Here is a 19,649-nt window from a genome sequence, read left to right on the forward strand (position 1 = left end):
CCTTTCCCCCCAAGGTGGTATCGGTTTTCCATGTTAACCAGGAGATCTTCCTACCTGTCTTCTTCCCAAAACCCCATTCAACTCGCAGGGAGCAGCAGCTACACTCACTGGACGTCCGTAGGGCGCTCGCCTTTTACATAGAGCGAACTCAGCCATTCCGCAAAACCCCCCAACTGTTTGTTGCGGTGGCTGAATGTGTGAAGGGGTTACCCGTCTCCTCACAGAGGATTTCCTCGTGGGTAATGTCCTGCATCCACGCCTGTTATGACTTGGCGCACGCCCCCCCGGGCCACGTGACTGCGCACTCCACCAGGGCTCAAGCCTCATCGGCTGCTTTTCTTGCTCACGTGCCCATTCAGGATATCTGCCGGGCAGCAACCTGGTCTTCTGTCCATACCTTCGCTTCCCACTATGCCCTGGTTCAGCAATCTAGGGATGACACAGCCTTCAGCTCCGCTGTGTTGCACTCAGCGACATCTCTCTCTGACCCCACTGCCTAGGTAAGGCTTGGGAATCACCAAACTGGAATGGATATGAGCAATCACTCGAAGAAGAAAAGACGGTTACTCACCTTTGTAACTGTTGTTCTTCGAGATGTGTTGCTCATATCCATTCCACACCCGCCCCCCTTCCCCACTGTCGGAGTTGCTGGCAAGAAGGAACTGAGGAGCGGACGGGCCAGCAGGGGTATATATCAGGCGCCATAGCGGCGCCAGTCCAGGGGGCGACCTGCCGACCCACTGGAGTTGCTAGGGTAAAAATCTTCCAATGAACATGCACGCGCGGCGCGCACACCTAACTGGAATGGATATGAGCAACACATCTCAAAGAACAACAGTTACAAAGGTGAGTAACCGTCTTTTATAAACGGTCTTTACAATTTCTAGTCTCTGACTTTTCAGCTCTTTGATTTATTTGATCCATTGTTTTGTTTAATGTTGTGATGAGATAACATGTTGTGCTCAAAAAGATTTCTGAACTTTACAGTAGCGCTGATCAATCTACTGACATATGACTGTTTTACCCAATAACATCTAATATTTTAAGAACATTTTCTAATTCTCATTAAAAAGACCAGAACAGAAACCATTTCAAAAAAGAGGATAATGGTATTTCTACTCCTGTCAAGTGATATTGTCCAACTCTCGTTTAGTGTATTTTATGGGTTCATTCAGTCTCTTTAGAAATTTTACCATCACAATTAAGAGTTCAGTTCAAATGGAATGTCCAATTTGTGCCCTTATGTTATTTGGCTTTCTTTATGCCCATGATGACTCTCATTTGCCCTTCTGTAGCACTGATTTGGACGGCGAATGCAGCCTTCTCTATGCCACTTACCTAGCACAAACAGCTTACTCTGCCTTCCCAATATCAGTTTCATTTGTTTTTGAAGCAGCAGCCAGTAATGGCTACAAAATTAATAGTCCAGTACCCCAGTACAGGTCAGTCTAAGCGAAAAACAGTATTTATCAACATATTAGATAGTAGAGAAAAAGCACAGATGTCAAAAGGATGATAAGTTCATGCACATTTGAATAAATACAACAAAATATCTTAGATTGGCTCTAAACTTTGAATTACAGAAGGATTACTTTAGTCAAACATGTTTTCCCTTTTAGTAGCAAAACCTCTTTTCTCAGAATGTCTCTCTGCTACTTCTCTATCTGCTTTTATAAACCCCTTCGTTCTTAAACAGAATTGCCAAAGTACACTTTGCATTTGCTTATATCTTGGTGGGTGAAGGGAGTTGTCTAAGATTAGTACAGAGCATGTACTAAGTGTCTAATTAAACATCCTTTCTGATATTGGCTTATGCTAAAATAATGTTTATTCCTGATTACTTGATTTTCCAAAATTGCATCAGTCTCTGTTTCCATCTTTTTACATACATAGCACTAGAGGTCTTCATATTTTGAAAATGATTCAAGATCTTGCTTTTCAAAGAACCTCATGAACAAGGTTTTAAAAGTAGACAGACATATAATACAGACTACTAGTATTAATAAGTCATGAAGACAGATATATTAGGTAAAAGTTAAAATAAGATACCTGGGTTATTCCATGTCTCTTGGTAGTATTCACAAATATATGAGTGATTTGGCGTGAGGAAAAGTTACTATATAATTAGAAGGATAATACACCAGTCTGTTCCTCACTTTTCTTAATTTTTTTTTTCTGAACCATAGAATCAAATGCACATAAATCTTTGTGATACACAGAAAATTACTAAGTCAACATTCTGTGAACTAATGACTGCTAAATGACAACTGACAGCATATTCCTTGGTGACATTCAGTTAAAGAACAAGTTACTTATACAGGACAGGAGTCATCTTAAAGTTGGGGTTATAAGCAAATGCTAATTATTAATTATATCTTTATGTCTGGCATCTGTATTTGGCATGTATTTTGAGTATATTCTAACTGGGACTGACTCTTTAGTACCTTTTTTCATTATTTTGTTATCATTTCCAGCTACTAGTCTCTCCAAAGTAAACAGCTTACTTGTTTCTTTTAGTTTTTATATGCCCAGCTGCTTCTGTAAGAAACTGAAATGGTTCCAGCCACTACAATTGTTTTTCTTTTTCTGTAACTACTATTTAAATATCAAAGCTACCAAGAGCTTTTATGTCATGGAGTACACTTTGCCTCAAGGTACTTTTTTTTTTTTTTTAAAGCCATTAAGCCTTCTTCTAAGGTGAAGTAATTTGAATGGGAATGCAGCAGTCATTTCTTGAGTGATTCAGAAGCCACTCACTGTATGGATGTTTTTGTTTTTGTGTGTAATCTTGTGCTGAGGACACCACAAATTATGAAAAGGCTACTGAGTTGTAAAGTCTTAGAAGGCGGTTACTGTGGCTGCTTCCTAAAGGTCAAAGTAGAAAGCAGTCCTAAGACACTGCAAAAGAATATCTGGACAAACATTCAGCCAACAACCCTGACCTATAGACTTCACAATCTCCCTTTTTCAATTGTTTTTTAAACATGTCAGGACATAATATTTACAGCTTTTATTTTTCATTGGTGCAAGTAATTATACTATGGGCCTGCTCCTGCTTCCAATTAATTAATGACAGAACTCTCATTGACTTCCGGCCCCAGATGCCCAAATACAAAGTGCAATTCAGCCTTGCACAGAGACTTTTCATAAAGCCTTTGCACAACTATTTTAAGGGCTTAAGTGGGTGCTTAGACTGTGTGCTGGCCCTCTGCAAAGAAATACTTATTGCTTTAATTGTGTATATGCAAACTCACATTCTTAACTTTGAACAGCCATAAATCATCTATATAAAGCTAAATGGCCAGCTCCTCAGCTGGAGTAAAAAGGTCCATGTAGAGGTTAGTACACAACATGCTTGTGTGCACTAGAATTTACACCCATATAGTACATAGTGATGTACCAGGTAGACAAGCCCTGCGTTGCCTTAGAAACGGTTTAAGCTAACCAGAAAAAGGCATTCCTATTCCAGAATAAGTGTGACTACACGGGGACTGATACTGGTATAACTATATAATTATAATGGTATAATTATGCCTGCAAAAGCCACTTGTCACCACTTTGATTCAATTGAGATGTTCCCCATTTCTAAGCAACATATTTAAATACTGATACATTTGATATACTTATGAGCTCAAGTGGGCCGCCCTCCCCTCCCCAGATGGATTGGTTTGGAGGATTTTTGGGTGGGGGTAAGGGGTTTGTATTCATGAATGACAGTTTAAAGATTTTTTTTTTAATGGCTTGTATCTGAATTACCTGCTAACCGTAAAGAGAGTGAATTTCCAGAGCAGTAAAGGAACTCTCTTATTTTCCTTGGCCTGACCTATAGTGTGCAGGGCCTCTTCTTAGCAAGTGTTGTGCTAGATCTTTACCATTCAAGAATGTAAATTATTTGCAGTAGACAATATGGAAATTTATTGTGGAAATACTGTAATATAATCATTCAGAGTGTTACATTATTCTTTGTGCAGTCAGCAATTCTGAAAAATGGGTGTTATACAGATTTCAATGAAAATATCTACTTGGCATTTTTAAGTTTTATGGATAGAAACATTTCTCAATATTGGAACTCATATTCTAGTGCAAGCCTTTTTTTGCAGTTCTGCATTGAAGGAATTATTGTTTCCTTTCCAGCTGTTACACATCTGCATTGAAGGTTGGGGAAACTGGCGCTGGTCTGAGCCATTCAGTGTGGACAATGCAGGGACCTTTATCAGAACCATTCAGTACAAAGGCAGGACAGCATCACTTATCATCAAGATTCAACAGCTCAGTGGAGTGCAAAAACAAGTAAGTGCTCTTGTGTACAATATAGGGGAACCATTTTGAATCTGAGTAAATTAGATTATGCTTTTTACATAAATAATGAATAATCCATTTTTAAATTATAATATTTCCCTGTAATTGTAATGGTGCTCACTAATGCCATAATATTTAATGAGACTAGCAGGTCTTACATTATAGAGATTATTTCAGGAGTTAATACAACTCTGCTGTAAGAATTCACTCTGGTATGAATCTTGGCACACAAAATCTTAGTCCTCAGCACATTTTTTACACATTTTGTAAAACATCCTTTTGCCTGGGTTTTAATTTCTAACAATGCAAAGTTATATAATTTCTGGCACATTTTTGTGCTCTTGAAAAGTAGGAATGTGTTTTGTTTTTTAAAAAGACGTTATTTATGTTTTTATTCAGTAGTGTGCCTCAGGCCCTTAGGTTATTGAAAAAGAGGGGGAGAAGAAATGACCGAATTAAAATTTCAGAAGGAGTGTTGTCCCTTTAAGGGCCAGAGAGCTAAAGAGTTACTTGCTATGGCAGCTTCATACCAGGTCAGCCTGGGGATACTGACCCATTTCCCCCTCTTCCCCTGTCCTGGACCAGGCAGAGCAGTACCTACCCTCTCACCCACAAAAGTAGTTAAACTACTAGATTTAGTCATGATCTGCTCTGGGCATTACGCTAGTCACTCCTTTCTCAATGGCTGGGAATTAATATTTTCCCTCGCCACCAAATTGGCCAAGGTAAGGTGGGTTTTTTGCCTTCCTCACCTAAAGCTCAGTTGGGGCAAAAAATAAAATGGGGGTTAAGCTATGATGGCACAACTCTTTAGATAAGTGTAGCAGGATGTCCAGTGCAGGTACTCTGTGGGGAAGAGATACGGTGATCAGCTCAAATGGATTGGTAAAGGATACAGAGGACGTATTCTTTAAAGGAACAGAAAGAGGAAGGATTCAGCGCTCCTGTGACTTGTACAGCAGGGAAACAACCCCTTCTCCTTTATGGCCCCTTTCCCCTCATTCAAGGGGGATGCAGCTAGATCCCAGCAGCGGGCTGGCTGGGGAACAGGATGGGTAAAAGGGGAAAGCTGACAGCAGCACCGCCACCCAGGAATATATAAATGATTATGGAATTACCTGCACTCTACAGTTTTATCTGCTGGGTACTCCCGAACATTTAGGAATAAAGTTGCAGCCTAATTAAACCATATCCACTGACTCCTGTTCTCCTTCTTGCATAGCCACACAATGAGCTACTGTACAGATGTTCTACTATAACATGTTAACATATCTGTAATAATATTGTAATAGTTGTGCCTCAATTGGCAGAAGCCAGGGTATATGGTGCACATAACACATTCAGTCCACAGACATAGGAGAGCACCTTGTGTTACTCAGTAGTGATTCATTTGATTTGGACAGTAGTAACTCAACCCGTTTGGCCAATTTTTAGGTAGACATGTTTAATACACATAGTGTGGAAGGCCTCAGAGCTGGTTGAAGCTTTGTTTTTTATTTTTATGTTTAAATGGGTGTTTAATTGCAGGGTAAGCTTTAAACCTGTAAACATACTGCAGAGGCTTGCTCCTTTGAGAAAGTGAACCCTAGATAGTGACCAGGATTTGGGGTTTCAATGGAATCCTTCAAAAGCCGTTGCGGCTACAACTCAAAACATCCATAGCTATGACACCATATGCTAAGAGAACTGCAATATATAGGAACATCGGGGAAGGCAAAGACATAACTACAGCCACAGAGTGCAATCCTTTAAAGTGCTCGATAGGACTTGAGTACACTAACGCCATACAGGTCCTTACCTGAATTTTTTGCATAATATCCATTTACATCAAATCCATATGTTATTTTAGCATTGTTTGGGGTATCTTAATAATTATGTTTCTCTGGAATTATCAATGCATTTGGCTAGTCAGAAGAATATTGTTCTTTATAAATCAACGCACTGGTGGAGTATCTAAAGAGCCCACTCTCCATTATTTTCAGCAACTCTCAGAAACAAAACATTGCTTGGTTTTTTTTCCACTGTAGATTATTCTTGTAAAATTACTCAAGAGCAATTTAAGAACAATACAGTTCTAAGGTATTTGAAGAATCTTGTATCTTAAATTTAATTCCACAGTGACACCCTTTGAGTTTTCTTTTCAGAAATTGGTGATGCAGCAGTTGTCTATTTTTATGTTTTAGATCATAATCTGTGGAAGACAGATGGTCTGTAGTTATCTGGCTGACAGCATTGAATTGAAAGTGGTTCAGCACTACATTGGTCAAGATGGGCAGGCAGTTGTTAAAGAACATTTTGACTGCCTTGCAGCCACACAAAAGCTGCCTTCCTATGTTCTAGAAAATGATGAGCTGACCGAGTTGAGTGTGAAAGCTAAAGGAGATGAAGACTGGTCAAGAGATGTATGTCTCAGTTCCAAACACACAGAATATAGCACAGTCATTCAGGTATGAAGATAAACAGATGTTTGAGTATAGCATTTATAAACTTCCACCTAAAACTTCCAGGCTCCTTTGCAAATTCCAGCTTAGAGTACCTGGTGGAAACCTCACAGCCTGATTATCCATGTACATTCATTGGAATGGCACTTTCTTCTGGTCCAAACTACCTTCCCTCCTCTCATCAGTAGCAGATAGCTGATAGGGGAACTTCTGATTGCATCCTTAATTATATTAAGTCCTATTTGACCCCATTAAAGTAAAAATATATGGTATTACATACCTTAAATATGTCACATGTTTATGATCCTATGTAAATTTAACGAAAGAGAGCGAGCAATATTACTCTAAGTGGTGAAGTGTTCTCTACTTTCTGACTTACAGTAACTCAGAGTTCTAACTGATGTGATCAGATGTCCAGCTTTATAAGCTGAAAATAATCTTACTTAATGCTGTCTATTCATCTCTCTGTGTGTAGGTGCCATCTTCAAACAGTTCAATTACTTATGTGTGGTGCACAGTTTTGACAGTAGAACCCAACACTCAAGTACAACAACGACTAGTGAGTGCATTCACCATTCTCCAAATTCTGTATGGCTCTGTGGCCTTTTCATGTTCTGAAATAAATTAAGGTCAGAATGACCCCGAGCAAAGATTTATTAACAGCTTGTTTCAGCAGCTGGAATAGAATTAACATTAAGTTAGTGTGTTGTTTTTTGTTTGTTTTCAGTTTTGCTTTTGTTTTTCTTTGTAGATTGTTTTCAGCCCTCTTTTTATCATGAGGAGTCATCTTCCAGATCCAATTATCATACATTTGGAGAAAAGAAGTCTGGGGTTGAGTGAAACACAAATGATTCCAGGAAAAGGGCAGGAGAAATCATTGCAAAATATAGAGCCTGATCTTACCCATCACTTGACATTTCAAGCCAGGTATAACTTGTGCATTTTCCTGAAAATGCCTACAATAAAGGAGTCGTCATCATTTGTCATTTAACTTTCAGTGCAGTACTTCCAAGAATATTCCCTTGCATTGCATGTATAGAACAGATAATTGCATGGGCTGCTGAAAATGATACGATGGAATATTGTAAACTGTGCAGTTCCTCTTAGTGCACCCATATCTGTTTATGTTGAGCGTACAAATAAGTGCGCAAGTTTTGGCATTTTGATAAAAAAAGTTCCTACCATCTCCTGTAATGCCATATTCTACCACGTTTTGGGAGTCCCTTTTCTGTTATATGTCTGATTACTTTAATCCTGGTTTCATATGAGATCATTCAGGTTTCAGAGTGCACTCATAATGCTGCACTAAAGAAAATGTTAACCATAGTTTGGACCTAGTGCTGCAATTGATTTCTGTTTCTGTTTTCATTTGACAGGGAAGAGGATGATCCATCAGAGTGTGCAGTTCCTATCTCAACAGCACTTATTAAACAGATAGCTACTAAATCCCATACAGGTGGCACTGTGAATCAGATACTCTCTGAGTTCTATGGGATTAATAGCTCTCCCCAGCCTGTGTGGCCATATAATAGAAAGGATTCAGAGAGGTAATATAGGCTTTGCTAAGTGTTGCCCACTGAGGTTGCATTGTCATGAAATTAAAGAAATATATATGCAAATAAGGCAGTATGTTAAAAGACCCTACATATTTCAATTGTAATAAATGATCTAAAAGCCTTTAATTTTGTTCATGCTTGTCTAACTGGCTGATAATTTTATAAATATTTTTCTGTAGATAGGAGCTTCATAAATCATTGCAAATAACCTAATGATAATTTTTTTACCAATTTTTCACCAAAATATCTTTTCCTGGTGAGCCTTTCTAGGTGTGTTATACACCATTAAAAAGTACATAGATTAGAGTGTGACAGGTTGGATCACAGAAACCCCCTTGGGAACTGCCACCCAATGTGCCAAGACTACTTCTACCCCTGCTTTCCCTGCCAGTTCAGGACTCCAGCACCCTATCTTGCTGAGCCAGACACACCTGTCTGCTCCAGCGCAGACCCAGGGTCTGAATTACTTGCCCCAAAGCTGCAGGTTTACCTGAAACCAGCTCACAGAAGTGTTCCTGTCTTTAACACTCAGATGCCCAACTCCCAATGGGATCTAAACCCAAATACATCCATTTTACCCTGTATAAAGCTTATACAGGGTAAACTCATAAATTGTTCACCCTCTATAACACTGATCGAGAGATATGCATGGCTGTTTGCTCTCCCAGGTATTAATACATACTCTGAGTTAATTAATAAGTAAAAAGTGATTTTATTAAATACAGAAAGTAGGATTTAAGTGGTTCCAAGTAGTAACAGACAGAACAAAGTAAGTCACCAAGCAAAATAAAATAAAATGCTCAAATCTATGTCTAATCAAACTGACTACAGATAAGAGCCTCACCAGTTCCAGAATGCTCCCTTTTACAGGCTAATCTCCTTTTAGCCTGGGTCCAGCAATCACTCACTCCCCTTGCAGTTGCTGCTCTTTGTTCCAGTTTCTTCCAAGTATCCTGGGGGGTGGAGATGCTCTCTCTTTAGCCAGCTGAAGACAAAATGGAGGGGTCTCCCAGGGGTTTAAACAGACTTTCTCTTGTGGGTGGAGACCCCCCTCCTCACTCCTAAGCAAAGTCCAGCTCCAAGATGGAGTTTAGGAGTCATCTGGGCAAGTCACACATCCATGCATGACTCACAGTTTTTAAAGGTAGCATCCATTATTTACATGCTACCTTGAACGTCCTCAAGTAAACTTCTCATGTGGATTGGAGCATTCCAAGATCCATTGTCCTTTAAGTGTTTCTTGATTAGGTACTTAACTCCAACGTTCCTTTCTCCAGGAACTGACCAAATGCTCTACTAAGGTTATTTAGAAATCAAGCCAGTACACAGCCAACATTCATAACTTCGAATAAAAAAGTGATACATGCATACAAATAGGATTAATACATTCAGTAGATTCAGTAGATCATAACCTTTATGAAGATATGTTACATGGCATATGTAGCATAAAACACATTCTAAGCATATTTCCATAAAGCCTTATAGGAGGTACCATCACACAGAGTAGTTAGCAAAAGTAGCTTTGGGATTTTTTTGAGCTAACCAACCAGTGAGCAAACAGCACAACTGACACATGTGGATTTATGACTAGAAAGGCAATTTGTTCATTAGTCTAGCTTTCCTCAAATGCAAGTGGTATTTAGCCAGTGGATCATTTTACTAATTTCCTTTATTTAATTTCCTTCTTCCTGTGGTTGTGCATGCAGAGAAAATTTTATTTCAGTTATTATGCGCCTAGAATAACTATTCTTCACTTGATACTGAGGAGGGACTGGTAGTATAACAACAAAAAAATGTAAATAATCTAACAGTCAGAACACTGAAATGTAGTTATGTGACTTGTCCTACACAATAACCACAGCTGATACGTGGCTTAGGCCCTGATCCTGCAAAAAACTTACATACTTAACTTTAAGGACTTAAACAGTCTCTTTGAAATCCATAGGACTAATCACATGCTTAAAGTTAATAACTGCTCGTGTTCCTTGTAGGATCAGGGCCTGATTGAATACATCACTTCATAACAAGAGCCCTCAGTTCGCTAAGAACAAATCTTAGTCATCTAAAAATTGTTGCCTATGGCTTGTAGGGTTTTTCAGTGGTAATGCAGTTATCCTAAAACCTCATTTTTAATCTGTTCTGATTTCTGTTATAACTATCTAGAGTTTTGTCCAGCTTTGAATCTTTGAATCTTTACTGTTAAGCTACTCATTTGGAAGTAACAAAAACATAGAAGCAGCTGTCTTTACAGTACTTTATTTACTAGAGAAAGTTAGTGAGGATCACTTTCCTTTTTTTGTGTATGTATAGCCAGATTTGTGAAACCAAGTTGTAAGGACTATATCTAGTTTAAGTCATAGGTGATATTCAAACATATATTTACCTATGTTTGAATACCATATATGACATCTGTACTGATTTTTTAAACTAACAACAGAGTTTAAATAATGTAGATCAGCTCAGAAACTGCTCAAAACTACACTGCAGGGGCCAAATCAGCCTTGTTTGCCCCCAGAATTGAGGTGTCTCAATCATTTTTTGTGGTTCCAACACCTCTACTGTGACCAGCAGAGACTGTTGTTTATGCAAATGTGATTTTACAGCCACTAAAATTGGCAGGAAGTAGTCAGAGCAGGTGTAGTCGGGATACTATTTTTAATGTTTTTTTTTTTAATTGAGCAGATTTCAGATTGATTGTCCCTTTAACAAATTCCTGCTTTTACAACCTACAGTTAGGGCCAGCTTGTTCCCGACAGTACCTCTACGCATTTCAGAGTGATAGGTCATGATGAAGTATTGTAAAATAATTTCTGAGTAGCTAGAATGATTAAATGCAATTTTAACATTGAATTAATAATTTTATTTTATTTTTCTTTTGATATGTTATTTGGAACAGTAATGAACAGCTCACTCAGTGGGATAGCCCAATGCGGGTGAAGTTGTCAGTCTGGAAGCCCTGTGTTAAAACTCTGCTGATAGAACTCCTGCCCTGGGCTCTGCTTAACAATCAGTCCAAATGGGATCTCTGGCTATTTGAAGGAGAGAAAATAGTTCTGCAGATACCTGCCGGGAAAACAATTATACCTCCAAATTTCCAGGTAGACATACTGTTCAAGTTAACATGCACAAGTTTTCTAAACATTCAAACCTTATTTCAATCCACATGGTCCACATGTTCTTGCTGCATTCTAGTCCATATGTGTACCAGTAATATGGTTATGATCCGGGTATAAATATGAGCTGGAATCTGCCATGCTGATTGGACAAAATAAACAGATGTAGTCCAAGGCACTTTGGCAGGATATGGTGCAATACAGTGATTGACAAGTTAAGGTTGCTGCGCAATATGGCTCACAGATGCCCATGAAAAAAATCTGCTTTGGGAGTATAGAGCAGATCTTGCATGCTAGGTGAGCTACTCCCCTAACCTATGCACAGACAGATTGCATTCTTCACTGTTTCCTTCTGGGTATCTGTAGTGCCTACTTGATCCTTTTATGTGTCATCAATACTTGGGAGAATCTGGCTCTGCCATCCAGGTAACCAGTGGTGGGTGTTGACCACAATGGAAGATGTCACTGCTATCTTCCCACTGTCCCAGTAGCCAGCTGCACAGCTACCTTCCTAATTGCACAATGCCGGGTGCAAAGGCTGCTTTGTCCCTTATGGATATACATTTGCTTAGGTGGCGCAGCTGATGGCCTGGGAAGAATGTTTGTCTTGCGAGTAATTTTTTTCATGACTTGTGCTGTGTATGTAGTTTATGTGCTTCCAAGAATGTTGATGGTGTCTGTTGTGATAAAGATGGATTTCAAATGGGGGAGATAGGAGGACTGCTCAAGTATACATCCTCCAACTTGAATTTGGATCACAAAATAGATTTAGTTGGATTTTCCCTTTGAAAGGCCTTCTTTTTGGCCACCCATACACTTTTCTTATCACAACTCCCAACCTGTTATCTGAGTTTAAGCAGAATTAAGCTTAATTTGCATGTCTACTAGTGCCTCATCACTGCAAGTTGTACAACTTTGTGGCATATACGTGTTTTCCAGATATATTGCTTTGATTGACTAGCTACACCACCTTGTATTTGCCACTAAATTTTGCCAATCATTTTTAAGATATTTATACAGTACCATGTCCCTTATAAAATGTATACTGTATAGAGAGAATTAAAGGGGGGAAATATAGGTCTGCACAAAAACAATAAAGGAAGTTGGTTGTAGGTATATGCATACTTGACAATTACTGTTAATTGTAGTATGAGTGTAAAAGTTAGCAGAAAGTTCTAAATATGGTTATTTTCCATTTACAGGAAGCTTTTCAAATTGGAATATACTGGGCAAACACAAATACTGTGCACAAATCAGTGGCAATCAAACTAGTTCATAACATAACATCTCCAAAATGGAAGGATGCAGACAATGGGGAAATGGTAACACTGGATGAAGAAGGGTTTGTTGAAGCTGAAATAAAACTTGGTGCTTTCCCAGGTCATAAAAAGGTTAGGAAGACATTGTGACAATTTATAACTTTATCATTTCAAACAGAGAATAATCAAACAGCAGATGAAAGCTGTCAAATACATAACAATGCACAAACTTTGCTCAAAAATATGGTAATAGATTCAAAAGCACAATGCAAAGATAAATAAAGGATCAAATGTAATTAAAAAACTTAGATCATCTATAAAATGCACAACATCACTTTAAACAAATTAAAATTATGGATTCTCAGTCTTAGCTGAAAAATGTTGACTGATGCAGCTAACAAGAATTCTGCTTAGAAATTTGATGCACATCAGGTTATAATGTAGAGGAATTAAGACAGGGTCTCCAGCCTAAAATATTGTTTTCTTACTGGTTAACATATTCTTTTAAATTATCCTGCAGTTGTGTCAGTTCTGCATTTCCTCTATGGTTCAGCATGGTATTCAAATTCTACAGATTGAAGATAAGACAACAGTAATCAACAATACATCATACCATATCTATTGTATACCACAGCTGTCTGTTTCAAGGCCTCGGTCAGGAGAGGAGGTACAGTATTTTGGATATTATTTTTCTTTGGCTTCTGCAATAGGTAGGCATTGATATTTGTTTAAAGTCTCAAATTTGCCTTGCAAAAATTGAACAGAAAAAAGTAAAAAGTTAAGAGTTAATAAAGATAAGTAATTTCATATTGTTTTAATTAAAAACGGGGAAGCTACGGTAAATTCTGCTACGGTAATTAACTGTGATAGATATCTGTGCAAAGTGGCAGATCCCTACACATTGCAGGATTAGTTCTGCCTGGTTTCCATCTGTTCAGAGAATAAAGACCATTGCTGTAATATAGGCAGTATAATCCATAATAGCTGTTGAAGTACTTCTGAGAATTTGTACTAAGTTCACATGTAGAAGAAGTACATCTGCTTTGCAGGATGAAATATTTGAGGTACCCTTTTTAGATGACTCCAGTACCTGATCATAAGCCATGGATCTGCAGATATTCCACAAGTTTATGTATTTCAAGGAATGAAATATTCATTCATTAATTTAAGTTTTCTGTGACAGCACTGTATATTTAGGAAAGAAGCGTACAGTAAGCAGAATGCATGCAGGCACAAATATATTTTTAATCAGTCATTTATGTATTGATTAGGGCATGCAGGTAAATGAACAACAGACATATGGGAGGTATTTAAGGGGCAGGCTGCAACTTTATTAATTTAACACTGGGGAGGGGCACTCCATGCCCACCCTCTGCTCTCACATACCAGGCAGAACCGAATTTAACTCACTGACTTAAATTTGATAGCCTGGGTGTAATGGGTCAGAATATGTCTGAATATCTGTGGAATCCTGCAGCCCCATTGATGTTGAACTTTTAGTTACAGTTTTCTAATTGGGCAGTTATAACTGTTCACAGTAAAAGTTAAATATCAATGGACTTTTGTTATGACCCAACATTGTCTTTGCATTATCTTCTTTTTCTTTCCAGTATTTACATATACCAGACAGTACCGCATTCAGCATCTGCCCAGCTGGGGAGCCACCTACTGAAAAATTGAGCTCTGTTCCATGCTGGGACCTGATGTCGGACATCAGTCAGTCAACTTCAGAAGTGTCCCTTTTTCAAAAGCACATATTGCTAAGTTTCAGTCCAGTTGTGTGTGCTGACAGCTCACGGTGCTGGAGCCTGCCAGCTGTGATTAGACCGGAGTTTCCTAGACAGAGTGTGTCAGTACCCATTGGAGTTTGTAATGAAAGTGGATTTTGTACCAGGTAAATTGAATAAATGTGAATGACCTTCTTCTTTGACTGTCAGTATAAAGCTTTATCTAGAAACAAAGCATAAGAGATTAATAGAAAAGTTAAAATAACAACATATGTCCACCATATGTAAAGTCGGATCTCACTTTAATTTAAAAAAACTGTTAATGTTTGATGTTTTAGACACTTTTAATAAATGGTTGAATGTTATGATCATGTACAACTTGTACTATTTTACTATTTACATGGCTCCTCCTTTAAGATGTATAATACTATACAGAATAAGAGAGAATGAAAAGAAGTCTTTTCAGCATTTTTGAAAATTTGCATGAAATAATACAAATTAAGAGTTGGAGGTACAATATTAAGTAATATAATTCCAAACTATAGGTTTTGTTTTTAAAAGAGTTAACAAAACCAAATATTATAGAAATGCTTTCAGAATTATCTTCTGTCAATGAAAACAATTTTTAGTTTGGATTTAAACAATTCTGTGTAGTGTTTGAAACCCAAATATTGCGACATTAAGAGCCAGGAAATGAAACTGACTGAGAGGGATTTTATTGTCCAGGTTGAATAAAATGCAAAAAGTAAGCAAATGGAATAAATGGTGAAAAATATAATTGGTTTAAAAATCATTTCAGTTTTAGTAATCTAAGTTGTTAGTAGCACAGGAAAGAAAAATTGTTTTTTTATTTTTAATACATGATTTTTAACTTTATAGTAGCCCTTTGAGAAACATGCTGAAAAATAAATAATGAAGTAGAATTGGAAACATTTTTTGTACTTTTTCTCTCTCCAAATATTTCTAGAAATCCTAAGAGAGAACTTGAGAAGATGTTTTCTTTGTTCAGAGATTTTGTGATCCACTATATTTTAACCATGTAATTTTTAATTTGTTTAACCATTTTAATTTTTAATCTAGCAATTTGGGGAAGTATTTTTGAAAGCTATGTAAAAGTGCACAATAACATTTTATAAGAAGAGTAAGAGAGAAGAGCAGGAAAAGCAACATTGGGGATAAACTGTTTTGAGAATGTAGCTAGAAAAGATCTCCAAGTTTTAAAGCTTGCTATATCCAAATATGTATTCTCCTTTCGAAACAAGAAATGCCTCCAGCAAGTAAAAAATAAAACTCTTGCCATATAGGAGACCTGACTTTCATTTCGAGACCTGAGGTCTGATTCTGCTCTCACTTATGCAGGTGTAAATTTGAAATAAATTCACTAAAATCAGTGATGCCACATCACTGTGAGTGAGTCATATAGTCTTTCTTTCACTTGTCCAGCAGAGGTGGTAGGGGTTTTGGAGGCAACATTCTCAGTCTATATGGAGTAAGGTGGGAATACCTCATATCATTCAATTACTCAACAGCAATTCTTCTAGATAATTTAGAAGTGATATTGGTGGATTCCAGAGATACCCATGCAGACTTCAGGTGGAATGATGCTAGCAAAAATAGGGTTCCTAAGAGTGAGGAAGAATAATGTGAGTTCCTCAGAGTTTTGATGAGGACAAAGGAGCCATACCACTCCCTTTCAAAAACTGACATAGTCATATTTTAGACCTGTTATTTCATAAAAATCACTTTAAAGAAGCAGATTTTCAGAAGTGGCCATTAAAATTGCACATTCAAGCAAGCAGTTGTATGTGCAAATCAGGAAACAATACCTTTTATTCACTAATGATGATCCACAATTAATTGATTTTCTTTTTTAAATGGCAGCAGTAGTGATCCAAAATGCTAGAATTTAAAATACTGATATTGTTATGGATCATTACTGCAAAGTATTGTGGTGGTGTGTTTTTCAAATATTTACATGTACAAAACATTTTTTTAAAAATAGCATTTACATGTATGTGCAAATTTTCCTGTGCTGTTTCAGAAGTCAATTTTCAAAATTTAGCCCTGAAATTCTCATTGTTTTCAGTTCCTATAAGTCTGCAGTTTAAGGCTGTGTCCCTGCAAGCATGCAGGTACTTAATTTTGAACATAGGAGTAGTCCATTAAAGTCAGTTTATCCTCTAATGTTGTCCTATTTTTCTCTTGCCTTTCTTTTAAAATGTATTGTCAGTAGGACTTCTCACATGCTTAATCGTAGGACTGAAAGAGACCTCGAGAGGTCATCTATTCCAGTCCCCTGCACTCATGGCAGGACTAAGTATTATTTAGACCTTTCCTGACAGGTGTTTGTCTAACCTGCTCTTAAAAATCTCCAATGATGGAGATTCCACAACCTCCCTGGGCAATTTATTCCAATGCTTAACCACCCTGACAGTTAGGAAGTTTTTCCTAATGTCCAACCTAAACCTCCCTTGCTGCAATTTAAGCCCATTGCTTCTTGTCCTATCCTCAGAGGATAAGAACAATTCTTCTCCCTTCTCCTTGTAACAACCTTTTATGTACTTGAAAACTGTTATCATAGCCCCTCTTGGTCTTCTCTTCTCCAGACTAAACAAATCCAATTTTTTCAATCTTCCCTCATAAGTCATGTTTTCTAGACCTTTAATTGTTTTTGTTGCTCTTCTCTGGACTTTCTCCAATTTGTCCGCATCTTTCCTGAAATGTGGCACCCAGAACTAGACACAATACTCCAGTTGAGGCCTAATCAGCGTAGAATAGAGCAGAAGAATTACTTCTTGTGTCTTGCTTACAACACTCCTGCTAATACATCCCAGAATGATGTTCGCTTTTTTTGCAACAGTGTTACACTGTTGACTCATATTTAGCTTGTGGTCCACTATGACCCCCAGATCCCTTTTCACAGTAATGCTTCCTAGACTGTCATTTTCTATTTTGTATGTGTGCAACTGATTGTTCCCTCCTAAGTGGAGTACTTCGCATTTGTCCTTATTGAATTTCATCCTATTTACTTCAGACCATTTCTCCAATTTGTCCAGATCATTTTGAATTATAATCCCATTCTCCAAAGCACTTGCAACCCCTCCCATCTTATTATCGGCCAAAAACTTTATAAGTGTAGTCTTTATGCCATTACCTAAATCATTGATGAAGATATTGAACAGAACCAGACCCAGAGCTGATCCCTGCATAAGTGTCTGCAGAATTGGGCCTAAGAATGAAAAATCTTACAAAGGGGGTGTTAATAATAGTAAATTTGAAATTCATCCAAAGAATTTTATAATCACACATATAATCTTTTTCTGTTGTAGAGCCATAGCACTAACTTATCAAGAGCATCTTGGGGTGACATACTTAACTCTTAAGGAAGACCCTAGTCCTCGCATAATTATCCATAACAGGTGTTCTGTCTCATTGCTTATAAAGGAGAACATCAAAGGTATGGAATTTATGTTACAACATAGTAATCAGAAACAAAGCATTGTCATAATAAAATTATTATACTCTTTATCTCTACTGTTAGTTTTAAGTCTGTAGGTGCTATAGTTATGACCATCACTGAGTGGAGAATGGTAATTCCATTTTGCTGAGGATCGATGCCCAGATTTTTAAAGCTATCTAAGCATTGTGGTACTCAGCATTGCAATGCCTACCTGATTTAGGAGCTTCCATCTCATTTTCAGAACAATCAGGTGCTTGGGAGCCTAATTCCCATTGGAATGAGACATAGGCTTCTAAATCAGATAGGCATTGCAATGCTGTGTGCTGCAACACCTAAATGCCTTTAAAAAATTGAGCCTTAGTGATAGCAAACTACTGGTTCATTTCGATTCAGAATGAGAACCTAAAATTTGAAATTCTCCACAAAACGGAATTACCATTCTCTGCCCTGCTTTACAGGGAGTCCCAGCTTTGGGGCAGTCCACCTGGCAGGCTGTCCGGGAGCCGGGGAGCCTACAAGCCTTGGGAGCCTGAGCAGTCAAGAAGTCAGGCATCTGAGCTGCCAAGGAGCTGCAAGCTTGGTAGCCAAGGCATCCAGCTTCAGAGGAGCCAGGAGCATGGAAGCTCAGGTTCCTCAGTAGTCCATCTGATGAGCCGGGTGGGTAGACTGGCAGGAAACTGGGCAGGTTTCAATGGAATTTATTGAAATTGACATATCCCCACAGAACATTTGGATTTTGACCAATTGACAAATTGTGACCAAAAAAATGTGTTGAATAATTTTCAGTCAGCTCTAGCTATGACAAATTATTGTACTGAAAAACAAAAGTTGCTGGAGAAAAAATGTTTAAAAACAAAAACCAAACATAAAAGACAAAGGTGAGCTTTCTTTGTAGTAGAGAAATCTCTTCTATGTATAAACATGTGGGTTTGGGTTCTGCTGTAAGAACGAACAGGCGGAGAGCCTAATCTAGACATTTTGTAAAATTTCAGACACACCAAAGTTTGAAGTTTATTGCAAGAAAATTCCAGCTGAATGTTCTATTCATCATGAGCTTTATCATCAAGTCTCCGGCTACCCAGATTGCAAAACCAAGGACCTGCTGCCCAGCATTCTTCTGAAAGTGATATCAACAGATGAACTAACAAATGAATGGAGTGATTTTGTGGACATTAATAATCAAGGAACACAGGTAAATCATTAAAAAAATATTTCTCAGCTTAGAAGGTAAATGTCTTTCAAATATGCGATAAATGGCCTAAACTAGGTGCACAGTAGTAAGTAGGCATCTCCACATGCAAAGGCAAATTCACAGGGAAATGTATTTTTTTCCATCATGTCAGACCTTGAAAGATCAATATTTCTAGGAGTTTTGCACAGAACACTGCCCAGATGAGTACAGTCATTTTGCTTTTGAAATTTACAATGGTAGAACTATATTCTGCATCTGCCCATAATCAAACTACATGATAAACATGTAATTACCTTTTTGGTGCATGGCCCTGGTAGTTGTGTTTTCTGTTTAAGTCCTAGGAGCTCCCTCCAACCGTGTATCTGTTGAAATTTTAGATCCTGCCTCAGTTCAGGGGACTGGATTAGATGGCCTATCGAGGGCCCTTCCAGTCTTACATTTCTATGCTTTTCTGATTATTGTTTACCTTCTCATAAGCAAACTAAGGAAATATGGACAATATGAAATTAGTAAAAGGTGGATGTACATCAGTTGAATAACCACACTCAGAGAGAATTTATCACTGGTTTGCTGTCAAATTGGAAGGATGTATCTAGTGGAAT

General features: G+C 37.9%; 1 protein-coding gene across 5 annotated transcripts in view; it reads left to right on the top strand.

The window, feature by feature from the left end:
- VPS13B (vacuolar protein sorting 13 homolog B) overlaps positions 1-19,649 on the top strand; it is a 928,813-nt gene that overhangs the window by 871,852 nt on the left and 37,312 nt on the right. For all 5 annotated transcript variants that reach the window (XM_030553556.1, XM_030553553.1, XM_030553555.1 and 2 more), the window contains 11 exons: positions 4,135-4,290; positions 6,483-6,746; positions 7,216-7,299; positions 7,492-7,667; positions 8,117-8,287; positions 11,193-11,394; positions 12,612-12,800; positions 13,189-13,335; positions 14,279-14,562; positions 17,725-17,852; positions 18,848-19,047. In XM_030553556.1, coding sequence (XP_030409416.1) covers positions 4,135-4,290; positions 6,483-6,746; positions 7,216-7,299; positions 7,492-7,667; positions 8,117-8,287; positions 11,193-11,394; positions 12,612-12,800; positions 13,189-13,335; positions 14,279-14,562; positions 17,725-17,852; positions 18,848-19,047 — 2,001 coding nt within the window. The remainder of the gene's footprint in view (positions 1-4,134; positions 4,291-6,482; positions 6,747-7,215; positions 7,300-7,491; positions 7,668-8,116; positions 8,288-11,192; positions 11,395-12,611; positions 12,801-13,188; positions 13,336-14,278; positions 14,563-17,724; positions 17,853-18,847; positions 19,048-19,649) is intronic.

Source organism: Gopherus evgoodei, chromosome 2 (assembly GCF_007399415.2).
Source record: "Gopherus evgoodei ecotype Sinaloan lineage chromosome 2, rGopEvg1_v1.p, whole genome shotgun sequence".
Lineage (NCBI taxonomy): Eukaryota > Metazoa > Chordata > Testudines > Testudinidae > Gopherus > Gopherus evgoodei.